General features: G+C 37.6%; 1 protein-coding gene across 1 annotated transcript in view; it reads right to left on the bottom strand.

Moving 5' to 3' along the window:
* The window catches only part of HTT (huntingtin), a 188178-nt gene that overhangs the window by 25435 nt on the left and 142021 nt on the right, over positions 1 to 20722 (bottom strand). The window contains exons 41-52 of the mRNA XM_063457723.1: positions 20204 to 20411; positions 11920 to 12064; positions 10561 to 10740; positions 9664 to 9840; positions 9134 to 9210; positions 8494 to 8632; positions 7168 to 7290; positions 6526 to 6739; positions 4784 to 4929; positions 3401 to 3578; positions 2239 to 2325; positions 80 to 267 (exon numbers count right to left, since the gene is read on the bottom strand). Of these exons, the coding sequence (XP_063313793.1) occupies positions 80 to 267; positions 2239 to 2325; positions 3401 to 3578; positions 4784 to 4929; positions 6526 to 6739; positions 7168 to 7290; positions 8494 to 8632; positions 9134 to 9210; positions 9664 to 9840; positions 10561 to 10740; positions 11920 to 12064; positions 20204 to 20411 (1862 nt within the window). The remainder of the gene's footprint in view (positions 1 to 79; positions 268 to 2238; positions 2326 to 3400; positions 3579 to 4783; positions 4930 to 6525; positions 6740 to 7167; positions 7291 to 8493; positions 8633 to 9133; positions 9211 to 9663; positions 9841 to 10560; positions 10741 to 11919; positions 12065 to 20203; positions 20412 to 20722) is intronic.

Genomic DNA, 20722 nt, shown 5'->3' with positions numbered 1-20722 from the left:
TCAGAACAAATGTATTAATGCAAATATAAATATACAAATCACCCATATTGATAGTTAGGAATGATGCACAAGTGCTTACCAGTGGAGGAACCCTGGTGTAACTATTAACTAATGGCAGCCGAGCCAAGCTGATTATGGTGTTTCTGAAGACAGGGGTTAGAAATCCTGCAATATTTCTATTCTTTCTGTGCCCAAATACAAAGACTGTCTGAAGGGAGTCCACCATCTCAGCCATCATGTTACAAGCTTGCTTGATCAACATCGCATCTAAACAAAAACACAAATCACACATAATGGGAAATAATCCAAGGAAGAGGAACAGCCAAAGGTTGGCCAGCATTGACTTATAAACGGTCACATCCGGCAAATATATCACATGCACGTTGTCAAACATATTGCTGAAGATATAGGAAATGGAGTAGAGGCCTGATACAAAACAGCGGCTGTAAGTCATTTTGAATCAGGAATGTACAGGGGTCAATGCTATGTGTAGACCAGGGTTCTCCAAACTCTGGCCCTCCAGATGTTGCAGAACTACAACTCCAATGATTCTCTGGCTTTCTATTTCATTCAAAGAATCATGTGAGTTGTAGTTCAGCAACATCGGCAGTGCCAGCGTTCGGAGAACCCTGCACTAGACTACACGGAATTGTCTAAAAGCAATAATAGACCTTGTGAAATTAAAAATGCCACAGACCAGAAATACAGATTATTTCAAGTTTATCCAGATAGTTTTAGTGTGGTTAAAAAAAACAGCTGGTAGACGGTCATACTCTGGGCACCAACATAACATAAGTGTTAACATATATTTATGCTCTGTATTTCTTCACATTCAATGTGAGTTATTTTCTGTAAAGGCCCTGCTATTTGGGCATTAGATAAGTAGTAAGTATGGGTTTGTTACATTTTTATATTATTACATATATATCTCAGCTAGAAATATATTCTTATTACATTATCTAGGATACATAATGGTTTAATGTGTAGAAGAAACTCAAACGTATGTCTTGGATCTGAAATGTTACACTAACCCATTCAATGTAGGCCAATATTTTCTGCTTGAGATAAGGAACTTTACAATTGCTGGAAGGTCTCATAAATGTCATGATGTCAAATAAAAGAGTTCATTTCAAATTTTACCTTGGGCAAGAGCACCTCCAACAGGTGAGCTTACAAAAGGCCTACCCCAAAACCCATAAAATAGAGGAGGGTAGGCGAAAAATCAACAATAGCTACAGAGAGAGGAAAATTAAGAAAGTGAATGCACGTAAATGTGTCCTGGATGTTTGTCACGGAATAGGCGTCAAACTCTCTGACAAGAAAAGAGATTGTACCTGGAAATGACTTTCTAGAAGAACCAAATACGGGAATGTGTGATGTTTGTCTTTTTAGTAAAAGAATACATTCTAGTATCTATTCATGTTACCAGGCCTTTTATCCATTGGAATGACTTAATCTTTGAGATGCTTCTTAACTGCTGATAAAATGATTAAACAATTCCTGTCACCCTTAGTATTTTAGAAAAATCTTTCATTTGGCTCTTAGTCATTCAGTCTAAACTATATATCATACCCTTTTCTTATCAGGATTAAATGACTATATCTTTTTTTTGGCTAGGTTGGCTGGAGACATTGCAGTGTTATTATGACTTTGCTACACCAATCTCTTGAAAGTCTGGTATTAGAAGAGTCAACTTAATTATTTTAAATAAAATAAAAACTATTTGCTGCATTGTTGATGGCTCATTCTTTGCTATACTTTTGTTTTTAATTGCCGCTTTTTTAATTGGTCATTTTAAGCAGTTTTGGTGCTAATAGCCCTGTAGATAACTATTGCAATATAATATTTACTTTGTAATAAATCAATATGTTTGCACAATTATAGGTTTAAATACTAGATATTCGTAATTGGAATCATAGAATACAGGAATCATCTGGAGCTCATTTATTCTATTTAGTCCTTTTCCCCATGACAATATATTGTATTTAATTACAATAAAAGGGCAATGGCATGCCAAAAATCAATAGTTCTGACATCATCCATTACAATTGGCTTTAAAAACCATGAAGTAGTCTTTACTATTTTTTCCAACTCCTGTATTAACCCTTCAAAATTAGTTTCAATTAAGCTGTTCTAAGGAGACACTCAATGATGGCAGTAGAAGGCTCTCAGCAAGACTCTCCATAATGTAAAGAAAACTATTTGCCAACTGTATATAACAGCCTTGTTATCGCTTACCGTGTGTGCTAGAATCCACTTCATCTTCTTGAACACTGTTTTTTCTTCTTTCGGGAGTGAGGAGTTGCTCACCAGGTTTGACTGCAACTAGAAAGTACACAAAAAAAGATATACTTTTTCTAAAGCCAATGCATGCTGTGAAAATGAACATAAAAAAACAGATAAAAAAATAGTTGGGGAAAACAAATCTATTTAATTTCATCAGAAACTAAATTATTTTGTGAAACATTGCAGGCTTTAAACCCCCATCTCTTCAGTGAAAAAAAGTTGTGTGACATGTAACTCGAAGGGGTCCATATAATGATGGGACCAACTCGTCCAGTGCTTTGAAATATTTTTGGATGCCTTTATATAATTTTTTAGCCTTTTTAGACTATTTTGTTGAAACTAAGTGGGAAACTGGCTTCAATTAAATGGTTGCATGGTGCTTATTTTCCTTTGAATGTGTGTGTGTGTATATATATATATATATATATATATATATATATATATATATATATTTTAAGGCATAGTCTTAAATTAGAGGGGCAAAGGTTTAAAAATAATATCCAGAAGTATTACTTTACTGAGAGGGTAGTGGATGCATGGAATAGCCGCCCAGCTGAAGTGGTAGAGGTTAACACAGTAAAGGAGTTTAAGCATGCGTGGGATAGGCATAAGGCTATCCTAACTATAAGATAAGGCCAGGGACTAATGAAAGTATTTTTGGGCAAACTAGATGAGCCGAATGGTTCTTATCTGCCGTCACATTCTATGTTTCTATGTATTTATTTTTTTTAAATACAATTTTGGCAAAGGATTTTTCATCATATAAAAAAAAAAAAAAATAAGAAAAAAAACAATATACAAACAAAACACAAAATATATATATATAAACACACACACACACTAGCAACAGTTTCAAAGATAAAACTGGTATTTAAATTGGGCTTGACAACTGTGTGGGTTTCAACTCAGTTATATTGCATTTACTTTTAATGTAAAATTCATACTTAAGAGAAAATGGGATTTATTTATTTTATCTGAAGACGTGTCCTTTGCATAAGTTTACTAAAGAAATATAGGTGGAGAATGGGGGGGGGGGGAGGGGAGGGGGCAGCACAGATGATTCAATAATAACATAAACAATGTTTGCTTGTGTGTGCATCAAACGATCACCTACTTGCTTCAATAATAAATCGCACGCAGGCTATCAGGGAACAGGCACGACTTATACTGTCTGCAGAGGCCAGCAAGTTCCACAGTGCAGGTTGCTGTAACGTCAGACAGCAGCAGTCAAGCACGGCCTGGAGATCCATGCTCAGTGGAATTTCTTCATGTATGAAATGCCATGATACAGCCTGCAGAGAGATGGAATGATCAGGACCCCACACACTACATAATAAAAACAAACATTTAGGTATTGGCCCTAGATAAACTTGTCACGTACTAGATCTGAAAATGTCCAGACCATATACTCCCGTCTAACTACTCATTCACTTTCATTTCTCAATGTCACTTTTTTCCCTTCCCACTGGTACTGCAAGTCTGTCTCCATAGAACCTCTGATCCTCACTTCATTATTATCTCACCTTCTCTAAATCAACTTAGACGTTGTATTCAAATCAATCTTACATTTCTTTGTCTCTCAGTTCCATACCAGCTCCCTCTTTAACACTCACCAGTTTCCCCCTCCCAGCTCATAATATTGCATTTAGTACCCAAGCTCCATATCACTCTGCTTGCATTTGTGCTCCACCATACCAACTCCATCCATCGGTACACCTTAACCAGGTCATCAAACTTCAGTTACATAAGTACCTATCTGAACACTCTCAATCCTATATCCCATATAGCTTCTGTTCTGCTTTCATCAGTATTGGCTCAAGTTACTTGTTCCCACTTTTTCTGATAAACTTTCAAGTCAGATACTTCCTGATTTTTTAAACACATATGTGCTTAAGTACGGTTATAGAAGTCCTGAAATTTTTAACCAATGATGAAAGGCACAACATATATTTGGCTTCCAGCAGACCTCAAAATTCCAAATCTTAGCCAACTAGACAGGAATAATAGTCTGTGCGATCCTGGAGAGCACAAACACTAGGGATCAGCTTTCATTTGCCAGTGGGTTGAAATTCTGAGCCCGGCTTCCAGGGTGTTGGCTATCCTAAAGAAAGCCACCCAGTGGCACTTGAGAAATCTCCAACTAACCATGTTGGCAGCACTGTCATAGGTTCAGACATGCAAATGCTGGCTCAAAGTCTGGTTGAGCTTAAAAAATAACTGGGATGTCAATGCAAGGCTCCATTACCATAAAAAATCATTATAAATCAAATGCAACTCTGAACTTGGTTGCACTAATCAATTACATTAGTTACCCAAAACACAATATTTATTGTACGAGTTACTAGAATTTGAAAATATTTGCAATTGCCATACATAAATTTCTCCTATTCCATCAGTATCCAAAATGATGTACAGCTATTCATGTTAAACCTCTGTGAAATCTTTGAATCATTGTTTAGAACGGCATAGAGCAAAGAATCAAACACGCCCTTCTCACCTCAACAGACATCACCATAAATGTCACAATTTCCACCTCTTTCTCCGGTTGGATGTGAAATGCAGGGGGCAGTTTTGGCAGTAAAAGCAGATACTGAGCCAAGGCCCGACAAAGGGTCACAATTGAGCTGTATACAGCAGTATCTCCTGTGTCAGAAAACACAATGTCAAGTGCAAAGAAAAAAAATGTCATCCAGTTCTTGCTTACACAGAAAATCAAAGCATATATTCTGGTTCAGTCTTCTAAAGAAAGGCCAGCGTCTCTGTGAACCTACTCCATGTACAATCCTCAATGCCAGGAGGTTAAGTACATGGACCAGTTCATTGTTCCTTGGTATAATAAACACTGATCATAATATAGTGTGGAGTCTATTAAGTGAACGCAGTGACTACTGTAGTTCATGAAGCCTTTTAAATGTGTCTCTCAGCACATGGTGACTTATGTGCAATTTTGGTTCTACAATGAAGTAGACTAAAGGGTAACTTAAAGAAACACTCTGGTCACCAATACAACTTTGAGGTTTTGACCTCATATTCATGCTGTGCTTCTCCCCATTTAAATCTCTTAAGAAACCTTAAGCTTCATTCATTGTAGATGCTCTCCTATGTTTTGACCTACAATTTGTAATTTGGCTGTCAAATCACTGTTCAGTAGAGTAAGCAAAATGCATAATGAATAATTACAATGGATTGTAAATATCACACAAAAAACTGTTAACATACTTTAAAGGAACAATTAAAAGGTTAAAAATAAATATTTATGTTGAACATTTGCTTTATTTTTACCTTGTTTTTTTTAAATTTAGATGCCCACCAAAAAACAAAAGAAAACAAAAAAATGGGAGGAAAAAAATACATAGGTTTTAAAACTTAGAGCCGCACTGTCACCATCTGGGGTTTGCACACGGTGGTCTAGTTGCTATGGGGGATTAACAGTTCTAGACGGCGGTAGTTCTGCCCAGTGTCTAGAACTTCCAGGCATAGGAAATATATATAGAAAGTAGTTGTCCCTACTTTGTCTCAGTAGATCTCTTGACTGGGTTGGATTTTCACTTAAATTCCAACACAGTCAAAATTTGTATTTTCATGAAGATTCTTTCATTAAGATATACTCATAATTTTTTGGGGGGGGAAAGGGGAGGGTGGAGAGAGATGGTGTATAGCAGTGTTTCTTTAACCGTGATCAGCACAGGGACGGTCTTTACAGTGCAGCCACCAAGCCCTTGATGACATCATCAGTTGTGATCATCTTGGCTTTATCTAATAGAAGCATCTGCAACAAACCGTGCACATCAGCAAATCACCACCAATTTAATGCTTCTCATATCATAGAAACTGTGTTTAGCATCTGTTAAGGAAAGGTGATCAATGAGGACGCGAGTTGAGTGATAGTCAGTCTGACAGTCACAGCCGTGGTTTAAGCAAAATAGAAGTACTGCCAGACAAAAGAGTCAGTCTATGTATTATAACCACTTCACTAAGTTGAAGTGCCTTTGGTGCTTAAATTGCCCCATTAAGAATCAACAAAACAAAACTGGCATTGAAAGAATGGGTGAAACAATGAGCGCAATCAGTTTCCAAAACCACACACTGCTCAAACTTATTTATTAGTTATACATACGGTTCCATAGGGGATTTAATGATTTCTACACACCTTGTCTTAAACGACCAGTACATTTCTGGAACCGCACCCAAGCTCCTAATTTACATAGTAACTATTTTGAAATAGGAGTCATTTATTACCATACAGGAGGCTCAGCTTCTCCCAGTACTCCGTTTTTTCAACCAGCTGCATAGGGTGCAGAGGATGGTGGATATTTGGGAGCTGCTGGACATTGTGAGAAATAAGATCCAGAATAACAGTATGCGTCCCCTCAAATAAAGTGCTGTTCTGCTCTCCTACAATCTGATTGACGCCCAGTTCTAAGCAAGGGACCAGCAAACTCAGGTTAAACATCTGGAATTGAAAGAAACCATTACATTTGCATCATCTGCTTCAGCTCCAAACCAACATTTTACTTTAAAGTAACCACATTTAAATTTTAACAATCAGTTTCTAACACACCATGTCAAATTATCTCCTAGAATTTTAAACCACCCACAGTCTACACAGAGAACATTATTATTCCTTTTAACACCCTCCCATTGTAATTTCAGCCACTGTTGACATATGACTATTATTTCCTCCAGCATATGGGTGCACAAGACCTTTTCCTACCCATGTCTAAAAATATAAAAAGCAGCCGTGTTTAGTTTTTTCCTTTCTTTATGCTTTTTGTACCAAATTATTATACCGCCACCCTATTATACTAGGGTAAATTTAAAAAAATGAAAACAAGGTGGGAATGCCACAAGCAAGAGAGACACTATGAGTTGGTTCTTTACCTTGTTGGTCATAAAAGCAGGGCGTTCTGATTGAGGAATTTCATTCACTAGTTCGGCTCCTTCCAGCAATGCACAGTCGGAAGGTGTATAGCACTGAGAGCGAACCAGCGCCACATACCAATCCTAAAAAGTAAACAAACAAAATGGTGAACTTGATTCGCCAACTAGGAAACAAATTAAACAAACAAATTAAAACAAAAACAATATAAAATACCCTAACACTGTATTTGCTGTAGCAGCAACAGATTTCTATGTATAGTAGAGCATCCACTGACAAAGAGTTTCATAAAGAAACTTTGCCAAATGTATTCTGTGATATACTCCATACGAGATGAAGAGTGTCACAGAGACCATTTAAAATTGAAGTACAATTTACCAAATGCTTATTATGTAATTTGAGTCTGTATAGAAAAAACTTAAACAACCCCTAGTTAAACTTTGATAACATCAACTGGTTGAGACTTCCCCAGGCCAGTTACCCCAGCACTCTTTTCCAATCATTGTGGTTTTGGTTAGATACAAATAATAGTGATATTGAGTTAAATTGAGTGTTAATTCCAAATTGCCAATATAGCTGTGATGGAGGCTGTGCTAGAGTGCTGGGAAGAGCCCTGCATTAATAAAGGTTTACTATAACCCTTGAGAGAGGGGGCATTTCTGCAATAATAGGCCCTAGACACTATGGGGGAGGCACTCCTTCTCAATTTATGGTAAAATCTGGATAAAGGAAAAAAACTAAAATACATTTAAAAAACAAAATGGTGATTGGACCATTTCACCGGCTAAGAGCGCATACTCTCGCTCCAGGCCAGTGAGGGGAGGGAAGCTGATGGAGAAAGGGAGGATATATATATATCTATAAATAGATAGATAGATAGAAAACAATGATCACAGAGGCAGACGGGAGAATGCTCAGAGTGGGTGGGAGGGATAGCTTGCCCTTGCAGGCTCTCTGCCTGCAAGGAGAAGATTTTCACGTCTCTTGTCCATGTGCAGTGCATGTGGACAGATGTAATTTATGCACAGAATTGACATTAGTTCGCCCAGAACAGAGTTGTGTGTGTTGTGGGTGCAACCAGCCTCCAGCACACAATTACAAATCTCAGTATGGGAAGTGTTTCAAGCAGAAACACTGCACATACTGACTCCTACCACCATGACCACTTCAAATCGCTGAAGTGGTGATGATGATTGGAGTAACCCTTTAATAGTTTCTAAATGGGACGACACCAGGGAACTCTAGGCAGCATACAGCAAATTGTAATGGTTAGGTTGCTTCGTGTGCACCTTTAATGTAGACATTAGAAAACAAACATCTTTTGTTACCTTATCAGGATCCAGTGTCTCTAAAGGTGGCTGGTTTTCCCCGTCCAGCGGGTGAGTTGTAATTAATGGTGATGGACTAATCGATTCTGGAGCTACGGTAAACCTAAATCTGTCCAGCAGGGAATAAAGCCTTTGGTGCCTGAGACAAAAAAAAATATTATTAGCAAATGTATTGGTATGAAGTGAAGAAAGGACATTAGTGGGGCATTGGAATATTTTGGTATTCTATTGCCTCCGCAACATAAATCAAATCATAATTTTTAGCCTGATGAACACATTGAATTTCATCTCTTGAGATTTATGAGGCTGATTAGCAGGCAGAGAAGATACAGATCATTTTTGAATAGCAGGGCACAGATGTTTTCACTTTTGGTCCTGAAGCAGCTTCAGATGTAGTGCATCCCCACTCTGGAATTATTTGTGAACCAAGTAAAAATTGCTGAATTGACACACCAATCTATTAAAGTATTCTGTCCATCATTTTAAAATTACGAGGATATATTCTTTAATTCGTCGGAGACCAGCCTTCTGCAGTCTCAAAAATGTATATCACGAAAAGGCCTTACAGATTGAGGAGCTGAGCTGTTTAAATTATCAGACAGCAATTTATATGTGAAGATCAAAATATTTCCCATATTACCTCTGTGCCAAGCCACTGTTCTGCAAATATGTCTGGATTCGGTCCAGCTCTTCTACTGGTAACTGAGAAACACTGGTCTGTATGGACAGCAAATAAAATGAATAAATAGTATGTTAACAAAAGGTAGCGGGATGCTTTAAAGCAAAGGACAGCACAAATTTGTCGTGGAACTGTGCACCATTCTTTCTCTGTAACAATCAGGTTACAAATTATTGGATTTTGTTATTTAAATAATTCAACAAAATTTATATAATATAGATATTTTTTATGGGAAAAGGATTTTTTTTTACAAAAATTCCAACAGTCCCAACGTAAAATCAAAAATAAATGGAAAACCAGTAAATTATTCAAACTGCTTAGATGTTATATAGCCTTTAAAAGAGATATATAGACATATGTATCTATCTCACCTTGCTTCCGCTCCTGCAACTGTATAATCTTGAAAACGAAGCCTTCTTTGTCAACACATACGCATGTTTATTTTTACCCAGTAAACTCTCAACTATGCTAGATACAAGGAATCTGTGTACCTGTGACGTTGCAGCCAGAAGCATCTCCACCCTGCGGCAGGCCAACGTGTCCACCATGCGAGCAAGCACGCGGAAAGGAGTACACAGCAACTTGTCAATGTACAGCATTAACAATGCACCAGACTGGCTCAGGTGGATGCCCTCTAAGCACTGCAAAGTCTTCTTCAGACTGGTTGGCTTCAAAATGAAGAAAAAACATAAAATACTTTAGTCCATTCATAAAATACAATAAAAAAAAACAAAAAAAAAAACAACAACAACCAAACAACCCCCCCCATCCAAGAAGTTTGAAATACACATGTAGATCATTACAGATATATGGTCAGGGCTCTTATCAACATATAAAAAGGGTGGCACTATGGAAACAGACTGAGTACACTCTTTGAGATTATCATCATTATGTGGAAGTCCAGCACAACAGTAATATAATGAGCATTAATGGAAGCCAAAAATGACTGAACACCATAGCAAAATAAGTTTAATAAAGGATACAGCAGGTAAACATTTCCACATTAAATTAATCTTTACCATTTGGCACATCATTTTGAGGCAGAACCTTTGTGCTGTTTGAATAGTGGGAGGGGGTGACTTGACGGTGACTCAGGAGTGCACAATGCATTTTGTTATTGGACAGGTAAAAATATCACTAAGGAGTTAGTTAAACTGCATATTGAAAACCGGGGAGGAACAGAAATCTATGGGAATGTTCTGCTTCTCCGTCTAGGGAAGGTTAATAATCCATTATTTAGGCGCTTGTCTACATGCCATTAACAAAATAAAATAAAAATGTAGAGATGTATATCTTTTTATATTTATTATGTGGATTTGTGGATTTATTTCCCATAAATGGTTACAGTGCCTGTCACAGATTTTATACAGAAGAAGAGGGGAACTTACTGATGAAAGATTTTCACAGCGGGATTGGATTGCTTGAATGAAAAGGCCACTGGCGGCTGAATTCCTGTGTATTGCGCTGATAAAATCCTGCACGGGAGGCTCATGGGACAGGTAAATCAGATCCTGCACATGGTTCACAATCAGCCAGGTCAGGTGTTCCGAATCATGTAGGTTCTGACACTTTAAAAAACACAAATGGAAAAACAACTGAATCAATTTAAAATATATTCTCAGACAGCTAATAGAGGGGCTTCCTGGGTCAGTGCTGCACAATTGTGCATCACTGACACTTAGCATCTTCATGCTCTACATGGAGACGCTGAACGTTCCCGATAGAGATGCATTGATTCAATTCAGCTCTATAAGATGCGATCTGGCGCAGTGCAGCATTTTGCTATGAATGCCCGATAGCCTCCTGGTGATTTGCTATGGGAAAGCATTGGATTGGCTGAGATCGTCAAGTTTTGTGATCTCAGCCAAGGAGGCAGTGATAAAAGGTGCGTAAGATCACATTTTAAGCCTCTGACGGCAATCTTACAGCTAAATTGTCAGGAATACAGGTCTGTATTTCTTACACTATAGTGTTCCCTTAAGTTTTTTTGTTCATGTTGAACTCTATGCAGAGTAACAACAGAAATTTGAATTTTAGCTCTTTATTGGCATATGTTGCAACTTCTTATTTTAATTTACCACAGTAAGAAATAATTGAGGGAAGCGATTGCCAGTCATTAAGATAACATGCTTGTATTGTTCTCTCTCATTGTGTTTGACTTCCCTACTGTACTGAAGATCGTATGCAAATTCTTCTGCTCAAAATATTTACTTACAGAAAATGTTTTTTCTTTTTCTTTAATAGTTTTAAATGTTTCTTTTGCAACAACCATTTAAAGGCCACTTCATCCCTATACACAAAGTAATTCAGTAGAAGGTAGCATTGGTAATCCAATGTAAAACAGGCAATGACAAGAAAACAAAAGGCACATGCTTTTCTTGCGATCTGTGCTGCGTTCACTATTTGTTGAAATAACAGTTTAATGGGTTGTGTATAGCAGAGCCATTCCTCCTCCTATCTTGGTTTCTGTCTGACTTGAGTGACAAGACATACACTATAGTTCTTTTACTGTATTAAAAAAGCATTATTGATATTTACACACCACACCTTATGGCAAGATTGGTGTATGATGTTGAAAACATCAGCTCAATAGTTGTCATACCTTTCTGCATAATCTAGTTCAAGTGTAAAAAAAAAAAAATAATTCTGGTAACTAGTGATTATGGTGCTTGAGGTGTCTCTTTAATGCGTAATAAGATACAATTTCCATAGAACAGTCCCTCCATTATTATCTATCAATCACTTACCACATAATCACAAAACAAGATGAGGGCTCCTCTTCGAACGATTTCTCTATTACACATGCCAAGCTTGCCCTCTTGCTCCGAGTCATCACTGTCTGTGGACATTTGGGGGCTCAGGAGTAGTTTGGTGCTGGACAGACTGTTCCTCCTGCAGACAAGACAAGCCCAACAAATCCTTAAAACAGCCGTTTAATGTTTGGAAATATCGGTTTTAAAAACAGTTGTACTTGGCTACAATGATTTGAGAGGTTTGTAAAGGAAAGAATTTATGAAAAGTAAAACTGGGGCAAACCAGCTTTAGAATTACTCTTTGTGCATAACTCGAATGCCTTTTATTATCCAAATGAATCTAATAGCTCTCTAGAACAATGTTTAAAAGTATTTTTGATTACTTAAAAAGCAGAAGAGAACAAAATGGCTGCTCTCATATATTAAAATCCAGCACGAGTAAGAAAGATTAAATACAGATAATAGATACAGGGGTTATAAGATGTATAGAATATCATGGTTTCCAGACGAATGACAAAATAAATTCCAGGAGCTTTTAATAAGAGTGTTTTTTCATGTATGTCTTAATGCATTACCGGTGTAATGATTAAAAGAACATTATTTCATTCCAGCTCAGAGTGGGTGCCCAAAATATGTTTTTGATATGTTTTATGCCTATATCTCTTTGCTTTAAATACTAATGGAGACATTCAGCAACAACCACCTTTTGCTGTATAATATTCGGACTAAATCCGTACAAAGTCAAACAACTTGGAAAAAGTACAGTCAGTGTCGGTCATTTCTACCAATATGATGCTGGGACAGCAGAAGGCAGACAGGGAAAATGATTGATCTATACTAACTGCGCTTTCACAAATGCCCAGACAAGTAGAGAGAAAACCATGTCTATCAATGCAAGGGAAATCAGAGCAGTCTTCTATCCACCACTACACCAAGGATCCAGACAGCGATGAATCAAACAAAGACAAGGAGCAGAAGGGTAATTATACAGAGCTGCAATTTTATAAACTTTGCAATTTTGTGAAGTCTTTTCTCAGAGTTTCTTAACTTTCTTAGCAGGATAAACAGAACGTGAAACATCCTACCTCATGCTGACACATTGAGATTGGCATATAGTGTATAGAGGTATAATAAAGTATTATTCTATATAGGTGAAGTGTGTATATTGGCAACATCCTCTTTAAGATGTACAACGTATTGTTATATTCTGTTGGCCCGTTTTCCCGTGGCGTTATTTCACATGACATTTGCTTCTGACCAAACATGACATTTAATATGAGCGAGCACGACTCAAGAGAGATATAAAAAGTTTTTTTTATTTGTTCTTGTTATGGAAGTCTTTGCGATAAGAACATTGAAACCAAAAGGGGATTTCCCCTGTGGAAATCAATGTTATGTGGTGCCTGATTACATACAAAATGAGTCATGTTTGTCTCTCTTATTTTTAATCTCTAAAGGGACATTACATTATGTGTGTACACAATCTCCCTCATCACAGGACCTACCCTGGCTGTAAGTACAGCTAAAAAAAAAGGTCCAAAGTCAGAGCAACAAACAATAATGCTAAACATGCAACCGAGTCATTTTTAGGAGATTAATATAAAATCACAGTTCTTAAATCTAATTGTTGGGTTATAAAAATAAATCAGCATTAATTTGGCACTCTAATCATGATAACCTCTAGAAATACTGTAACAGTTAATAGTGTGCGAGTCTGAGCACAGCCCCTCAAGTTTTTGTTTGTTTGTTTTTTATTGAAAGGTTTTCAACCAGGCTTGCTCTCCACCCAAAAATTGGCCTAAGCCCTTACAGCCAATTTTTATCATCCTAGTATGCACAGATCCGAACACATACTGAGTTACTGAAATTTCCGCATTATCTTGGTGGCAGTAAACTGAGTGGGTTTCAGTGCCAGGTGATCCCCAGTTTTTTGGCAAACTTCTAGAACAACTGTTGTTCCCACTATTTAGGGATTACCCAGTTTTAATCGAAGGTGTTTTTAGAAGAAGAAGGGGGAAAAAATAAAAAAAAACAACAACACTTTAGACACAACAGGGTAATCTTCAAATCCTGGACTGGTCAGGGGTAATTGAGGACTGGGTTGGGGACCTCTGTTCAAGAAGACAATTTGACAAAAAACCAGAGGGGCTGTATCCCGAAAATCCTTGTATTGTAAAACAAAAACATATACAAAACTTATGGTTATGGTGCTCTAAGTTTCTCTTTAAATTAATAGGGGGGAGGGGGGGGGAACCAAAAAAAAAAAAAAAAAAAAAACAACACACACACACTGTGCTGAAGGAAGACAACAAAAAACAAAAATGTGTTCCCTACCAACAGTTCCAACTGAACCCAATATTTCAGTTTACTAATCTCCAATAATGGACTAAAATAATGGTTTAAAACATGTTTTAGAAGTGGAACAGTGTGGTAAGTTATAGCTAGAATATATATATATATATCTATATCTATAGATATATATCTATAGATATCTATAGATATATATATATGTGCGCAAAATCGCATTTTCTCTGTATCTGAAAACCTAAGACTAAACTTTGCAGATGCAAAACCTTGTGCTTTCTCAGGATTCTTCTAAGCAAGTACGTTACGCTGAGAGAAGCCGCACATGAAAACATGCTAATACATCATTTTATATGCAAGACACAATTTGACTGATTAACCCCTTAAGGACACATGACATGTGTGACATGTCATGATTCCCTTTTATTCCAGAAGTTTGGTCCTTAAGGGGTTAAAGCATATCTTATTAAAGAGAAGAATAGGCATAGTCAAAGTCATGTCATTGTCTTCCTAATTCCCAGAATGCCACAGTTACTAGAACTCTCGGGGATACAAGGAGTATAGAATAAAAGGTAAAATAAGAATCTCAGCAATTTAGCTGAATTCTTGACAAACTGTACTGTCCTTGCCATCATGATATGATAATACTCTTAGACTTGTATGTTTTAAACAAGTCAGAATGCGAAATGTTGAAAGGAAGGTTAAACGCAAACTATGTCCTACAAGGGTATAGTACTATGAGTCACGTATTATTACTTACTGTTGCAACCTCATGCCCATACATGAAAACGCATTTTACTTCTTCTTTAGTTGACTTGAGCGAAAATTACATGTTTCATAAATCCTCGCTCATCATGCTTCTCATATAATGATAGCCTGTCCTTACGATTGGCTGCACTCATGTACTATTTGCTATCTTGTACTGTATATGACTTTCTCATGTTGCATAACAAAGAATTAAACAAATAAAACAACCAACTTCAATTTCAAAAAGTCTGCGCTCTCTCCGATATCCAAGCACCGCCATGGTCACGTGGTACACCTTCGGACGCACCTCCTGTGACACATTTTGTATCTGCGATGCAAGATGTGCAGCAATATAGTGGGAACCAAGGTGCTTAGCCGACGTACGATGAAGCCCATGTAGTTTGGGCAAAATGTGTCACAGGTGGCAGGTCCAAAAGTACCACGTATTCAGGACAGTGCTTGGAGAGGGAGTATGGCTCGGGTATTTGTGAGTTTTACCGTTTGGGTGGGGGGTTATTAGAGGGTTTCATTTATACTGTAAGCATGTTTTGGATTTTATTTTATAGTATACACAATCCTGAGGAATTAATGTATATAAGTTTTTGTTTTTTTTCTTTATTTGTCCTGGTAAAGGTGTCTGATAAATAGCAAATGGATAAAAGCGGATAGCACTACTGTACTACACTACAGCTTCTCTGTCTAATTTTTCAGCATTTACAGCTTTAAATTCAAAGAAATGGAAAAATAGTCCTGGATTATCAACATTTCATTAGTTGGAAATACAAAATTCTAGTCTGTGGTTCAGTAGCAAACACTTAAAATAATAATTACTCCAAGTGGCAGGGGTATAACGTGAAGCGATCCCAGACATACACACATAATTCATTTCAGCCTGTGTCAGTCTCTGGGAGTCCCATAGAAACAGGAGAGGATGTTGGGAGTCAGCCTTTTGCATTTGTACTTTCTTTGCCTCATTCATAAAATAAAATAACTGGGACGAGCTAATGCTTTTACGTCAACAGAAAATCCTCACCTACACAAGACTTAATCTTTACAAAGAGAGAAAGGAACAAAAATACAAAAGACATACAGTGATCAAAAACACACAAGAACAGCTGGTGATAAAGAGGCAGAAAGCAAGGTCCCATGATTAAGGAGCTCATATCTTCTTGCATCAATTGTACGGTTTAATTTATGTCTTTGTTATGGTACTTTTTGAAAGTAAACCAAAATGTTCAAAGTCTATCTGTTCCTGTCCAAATCAATAAAATTAAATTGCGTATATACGCTGAAGTAATTAAGTCTGACACACGAGGTTCAGGTTAAAATAACTTCGAGAAAGTTTATTGGCAAGTGAAGAAAAAGCGGGCGCGCAGGCCCTTTTAAGAGGCATTTTGCGTCATCATTGATTATTAGAATATCAGCAAATAAACATCATCAATTGGATTAATTGTTAAGTGACGGAGTTAGTGTCTTACCTATTAGTTAGTAAAATTAAGAGGTTAGTCCCGTGCCCACCCATCAGAGGTGGGATTATTCTGGACACGGGTGGGGGACAAGGGGGTCCTAAGCGTCATTTTACACGGTCAGTGATATCAGGCTTTATGTCCAGGTGCAAGGTCTCTTATGAATAGAACATTTCATTACTACTGTGTTCTGTGGCCTTCAAACTGTACTATCTTACAAGCTCTAAGGAGTAGCCAGCAAGTCTTAAGGAGTAGCCAGCACCTCCTGGTACTTGTCCTTGAAGGAAACACGGTCTTTGTCTACTGTATTAATTGGGTTGAGAAGTTCAGTCACGTAATGTAGTTTTAAAATGAACAAGTTAAGTCATGAGGACAAAATGGAGGATTGAAGAAGTCAGGTTAGGAGAACAAAATGGAGGACGAAGTCACAGTATAAAGTTAAAATGGAGTTAGTACAATAATTCAATACAAGTACAATAAAGATTTTTAATAATTCCACATCATCTTCACTGCACACATTATGCAGGAACTTCATAAATAAGAGGGAAAAAAAGGTATTTAAACTTAATGCCAATTTCTATAATTTATTTCAATAATTTTTGGCAGTTCACATGACATTACCTACCCAACTAGTACTTTCAATTTACATCCTGTGAACCACTATTCTATCATTACATGGAATTGGTCAACACAAACAATATACACAAACTCAAATATATACCAAGGTATACTACAGTAAGAATAGCTTAACCCTGTATTTAACACACCTGGGGGACTAAATTTCCCATGAATCTCAGCCAGACTTCTACACTCCATTTTACATGAGGCTTTGCCCATTCAATGTTTACTAACATCTACAGAGCCAAGCTTAACCCTCGGTGCCTGCTAGGAGAGAGAATTGTGGTCAAGGGAAGTATAAGTTAATAACTTGCTACACAGTCCTAATTAATTATATGTATACATTGGTGGAACAAACTGTACTTTTGGCGGCTGTGTAGGAGAACAATTATGTTTATAGAGAAACCTGTCATATTACATTTGTTCTAACAATTGACGTAGCTCAGCCTTCCACCCACACTCAACAAAAGCTACATTTAATGGCAAAGCTTAATTATGGGGTCCCATAAACCGATGTTGTTTTAGATCGTCAAGAAGGTGATCATAAAAAACAGCCATGCTGGGAACGGGGGTGACAAACTTAAAATGACCAATATTTTCCTAAGAGAATGACCTGATCATGTAACAAATATAAATAAACCGGGAAGCAGCAAATGACGAATCTTTGATTTTGTTAGTGAAATAGTTATGCTGTCAAATATGTCACAAATACAGGATTTACTGCATGTATTTCACAAAATGTAAAATTTGCACTGTTGGAATCATGTTATAGTTATTTAACAGGTTTCCCAGACACTTGTAGGAGGCAGTTGTTCTAATACACCTGTTTGGAAATCAGCATATTACATAAAGGAAGATTAGGCTAAAATGATGATGTAATAAATAAACTGTACTTTACACTGAACTCTATCAAGGTTTGTCAATTGTTGTTTTTTTTTTTTTCTATTGCATTCTGGATATAAGGGGAGAATACTTTATATAAAGGCCATAATAATCTTACTATGCAGGCTTTCACAAAACCTCCTGTGCACATAGCTTACTTAACAGATATAGATGTAAACTTCATTCAGCAAGCATTCAGAACCCTTCATTTGTTTAACTTTTTGCGTTGCAGATTTAGGTTTAAAATGCTTATTTTTATTATTTTTTTTACAATCTAGATGCAATGTCTAATAATGACAAAGCAAAAAACAGACTTAAAAAAACCAAAACTAAAATATCACATTGACAGACATTGAGACAATTTGCTATGACACGTGAAATTGAAATCTTTGAGATGTTTCTACAGGTTTATGGAGTGCGTAGAACTTCTGTGGCACCTTCGGTTGCTTGGACATGATTTGGAAAGGTACATACTTGTCTTTACAAGGTCTCAAAGATAATAGGTCAAAGGAACTGCCTGCAGAAGTCAGACAGGATTGTGTTGAATCATAGATATGGAGATGGCTACAGAAAAGTTGGGCATGCACAATTCTTGAATAAACCTTTGAAACAATCAGGACTCTTTCCAGAGCTGTCATCTTGGCCAAACTTGGCAATCGGGGGGGAAAAAGCCTTTGAAAGAGAGGTGACCAAGAACCCAATGGTCACTCTGTGTGAGCTCCAAAGACCATGTGTGGAGATGGGAGAAGATTTTGGAAGGACAGCCATCACTTCAACACCAGCCTGATCTTTATGGCTGACTGTCCATGAAAACTCAGACTCAGATTGTGAGAAACAAGATTCTCTGGTCTAACAAAGATTGAACTGTTTGGTCTTAATTTAAAAATGGTCATACCTGGAGGAAACCAGGCATGATTCATCACCTACACAATACCATACCAACAGTGAAGCATGGCGGTGGTAGCATCATGCTTTGGAGGTGTTTCTCAGCAGCATAGAATGGGCAACTGGTCAAGGATGAGGGGCAGCTGAACACAGCAAAATACAAGAAACATCCTTAATGAAAACCTGGTCCAGAGGGCACAGGACCTCAGACTGAGCTAAAGGTTCACCTTCTAAAAGGACAATGACCTAAGCACACAATGAAGACAATGCAAGAGTGGCTTAGGGACGCCTCTGTGAATGCTTTTGAGAGATCCAGCCAGAGCTTTGGCTTGAATTCAATCGAACATCTATGAAGAGACCTGAAAATGGCTGCCCCCAGGCACTCCCTATCCAACATGACAAAGCTTCAGATGATCTGCAGGGATAAATGGCAGAAACCACCCAAATTCAGGTGTGCAAATCTGGTCAAATAATCCCCCAAAGTACTATATTGATATTAAATTTTTTTGGTTAATATATTTGCAATGGTGTCAAATTTTTTTTTCTTTTTTTGCCTGATATGTGGTATAAAGTGTAGAATAAAGGATCACAAAGCGAACAAAGCGGTTTTCCTGACACTATAGTGCCCTGAGGGTGCCCCCACCCTCAGGGACCCCTCTCCGTGGTGCTGAAGGGGTTAAAACCCCTTCAGCAGCTTACCTTTATCCAGCGCCGGCGACCTCTCCTCCCCGTCCGACATCAGCTCCCTAGTGGAGCAGAATGCGCATGCGCGGCATTCAAAGAGTCCATAGAGCCGCGCGCATTCAAAGAGTGCTTAGAAAAGCCATTCTCAATGATTTCCTATGGACGCTCTGCGTGATAGATTCGAAATTCGCATCCAGCGTCGCAAATGCGCTGCTGGTGGCTGTCCGGAAGACAGCCACTAGAGGCTGGATTAACCCCAAATGTAAACATTGCAGTTTCTCTGAAACTGCTAAGTTTGCATCTGAAGGGTTAAAACCTTAGGGACCTGGCACTCAGACCATTTCATTGAGCTGAAGTGGTCTGGGTGACTATAGTGTCCCTTTAATGTAAAAATAAACAAAAACCATTGTAGCATAAGGCCACAAACTACTTTCTGAAGTGTGTGTGCGTATTTACACATATTTAATTAAAAAAAAAAAAAAAAAAATTTAAGAAAGGCTTCCAACGTTGGATCAAACTTTTGTAGGTAATTATAAGGAAAAACAGTTAAATGGATATAACTTTTCTAAAGTAATTTTGTAATTGTAGAGTCAAAACTAAACATTTTATATTTCAAGTAGTACAAAAGTTCTAGAGTTGTCCTGGGCTAATATGCTTTGTCTATATCAAATGATGAGATAGTGCTTTCTTACTTAAGGGTTTGATGCACCTCTGACCACCAGTCGTAGTTGGTGTAGTCAATGAGGAGGAGGAACTGACACCAGAGCAGCACTAGTGAAGGGTGCGTAGGAAACATGGATTCTACAAGGTCGCTCAAACACTCCAAAGTGTAGAAGTTGCCGTTGTCGCCGTCTCCTTTGAATAGTCTTGTAGCTGCATTTGTGATCCTCCTGAACGTGCCTAAAACAAGAAAACATTTTGTCAACATTCCACACAGAATATAAACAAAAAGGGAGGAATTACGCACTTCTATCAAAAATCCTGGTGCAGCCCCTACCATAACAGTTCAATAAAGTTGTGGTCCAGGCACTCAATGATCAGTTTAACCCCTTAAGGACACATGACATGTGTGACATGTCATGATTCCCTTTTATTCCAAAAGTTTGGTCCTTAAGGGGTTAAAACAGCAGATTTATTAGGAACAGCGCAACATTTTGATCTCTGGGCAGGGCGAGATTAAGAAAACACATACCCTATGCTAATCTCACAAT

The sequence above is a fragment of the Pelobates fuscus genome, chromosome 6 (assembly GCF_036172605.1).
Source record: "Pelobates fuscus isolate aPelFus1 chromosome 6, aPelFus1.pri, whole genome shotgun sequence".
Classification (NCBI taxonomy): domain Eukaryota; kingdom Metazoa; phylum Chordata; class Amphibia; order Anura; family Pelobatidae; genus Pelobates; species Pelobates fuscus.
This window is presented reverse-complemented; position numbering and strand designations above follow the sequence as displayed.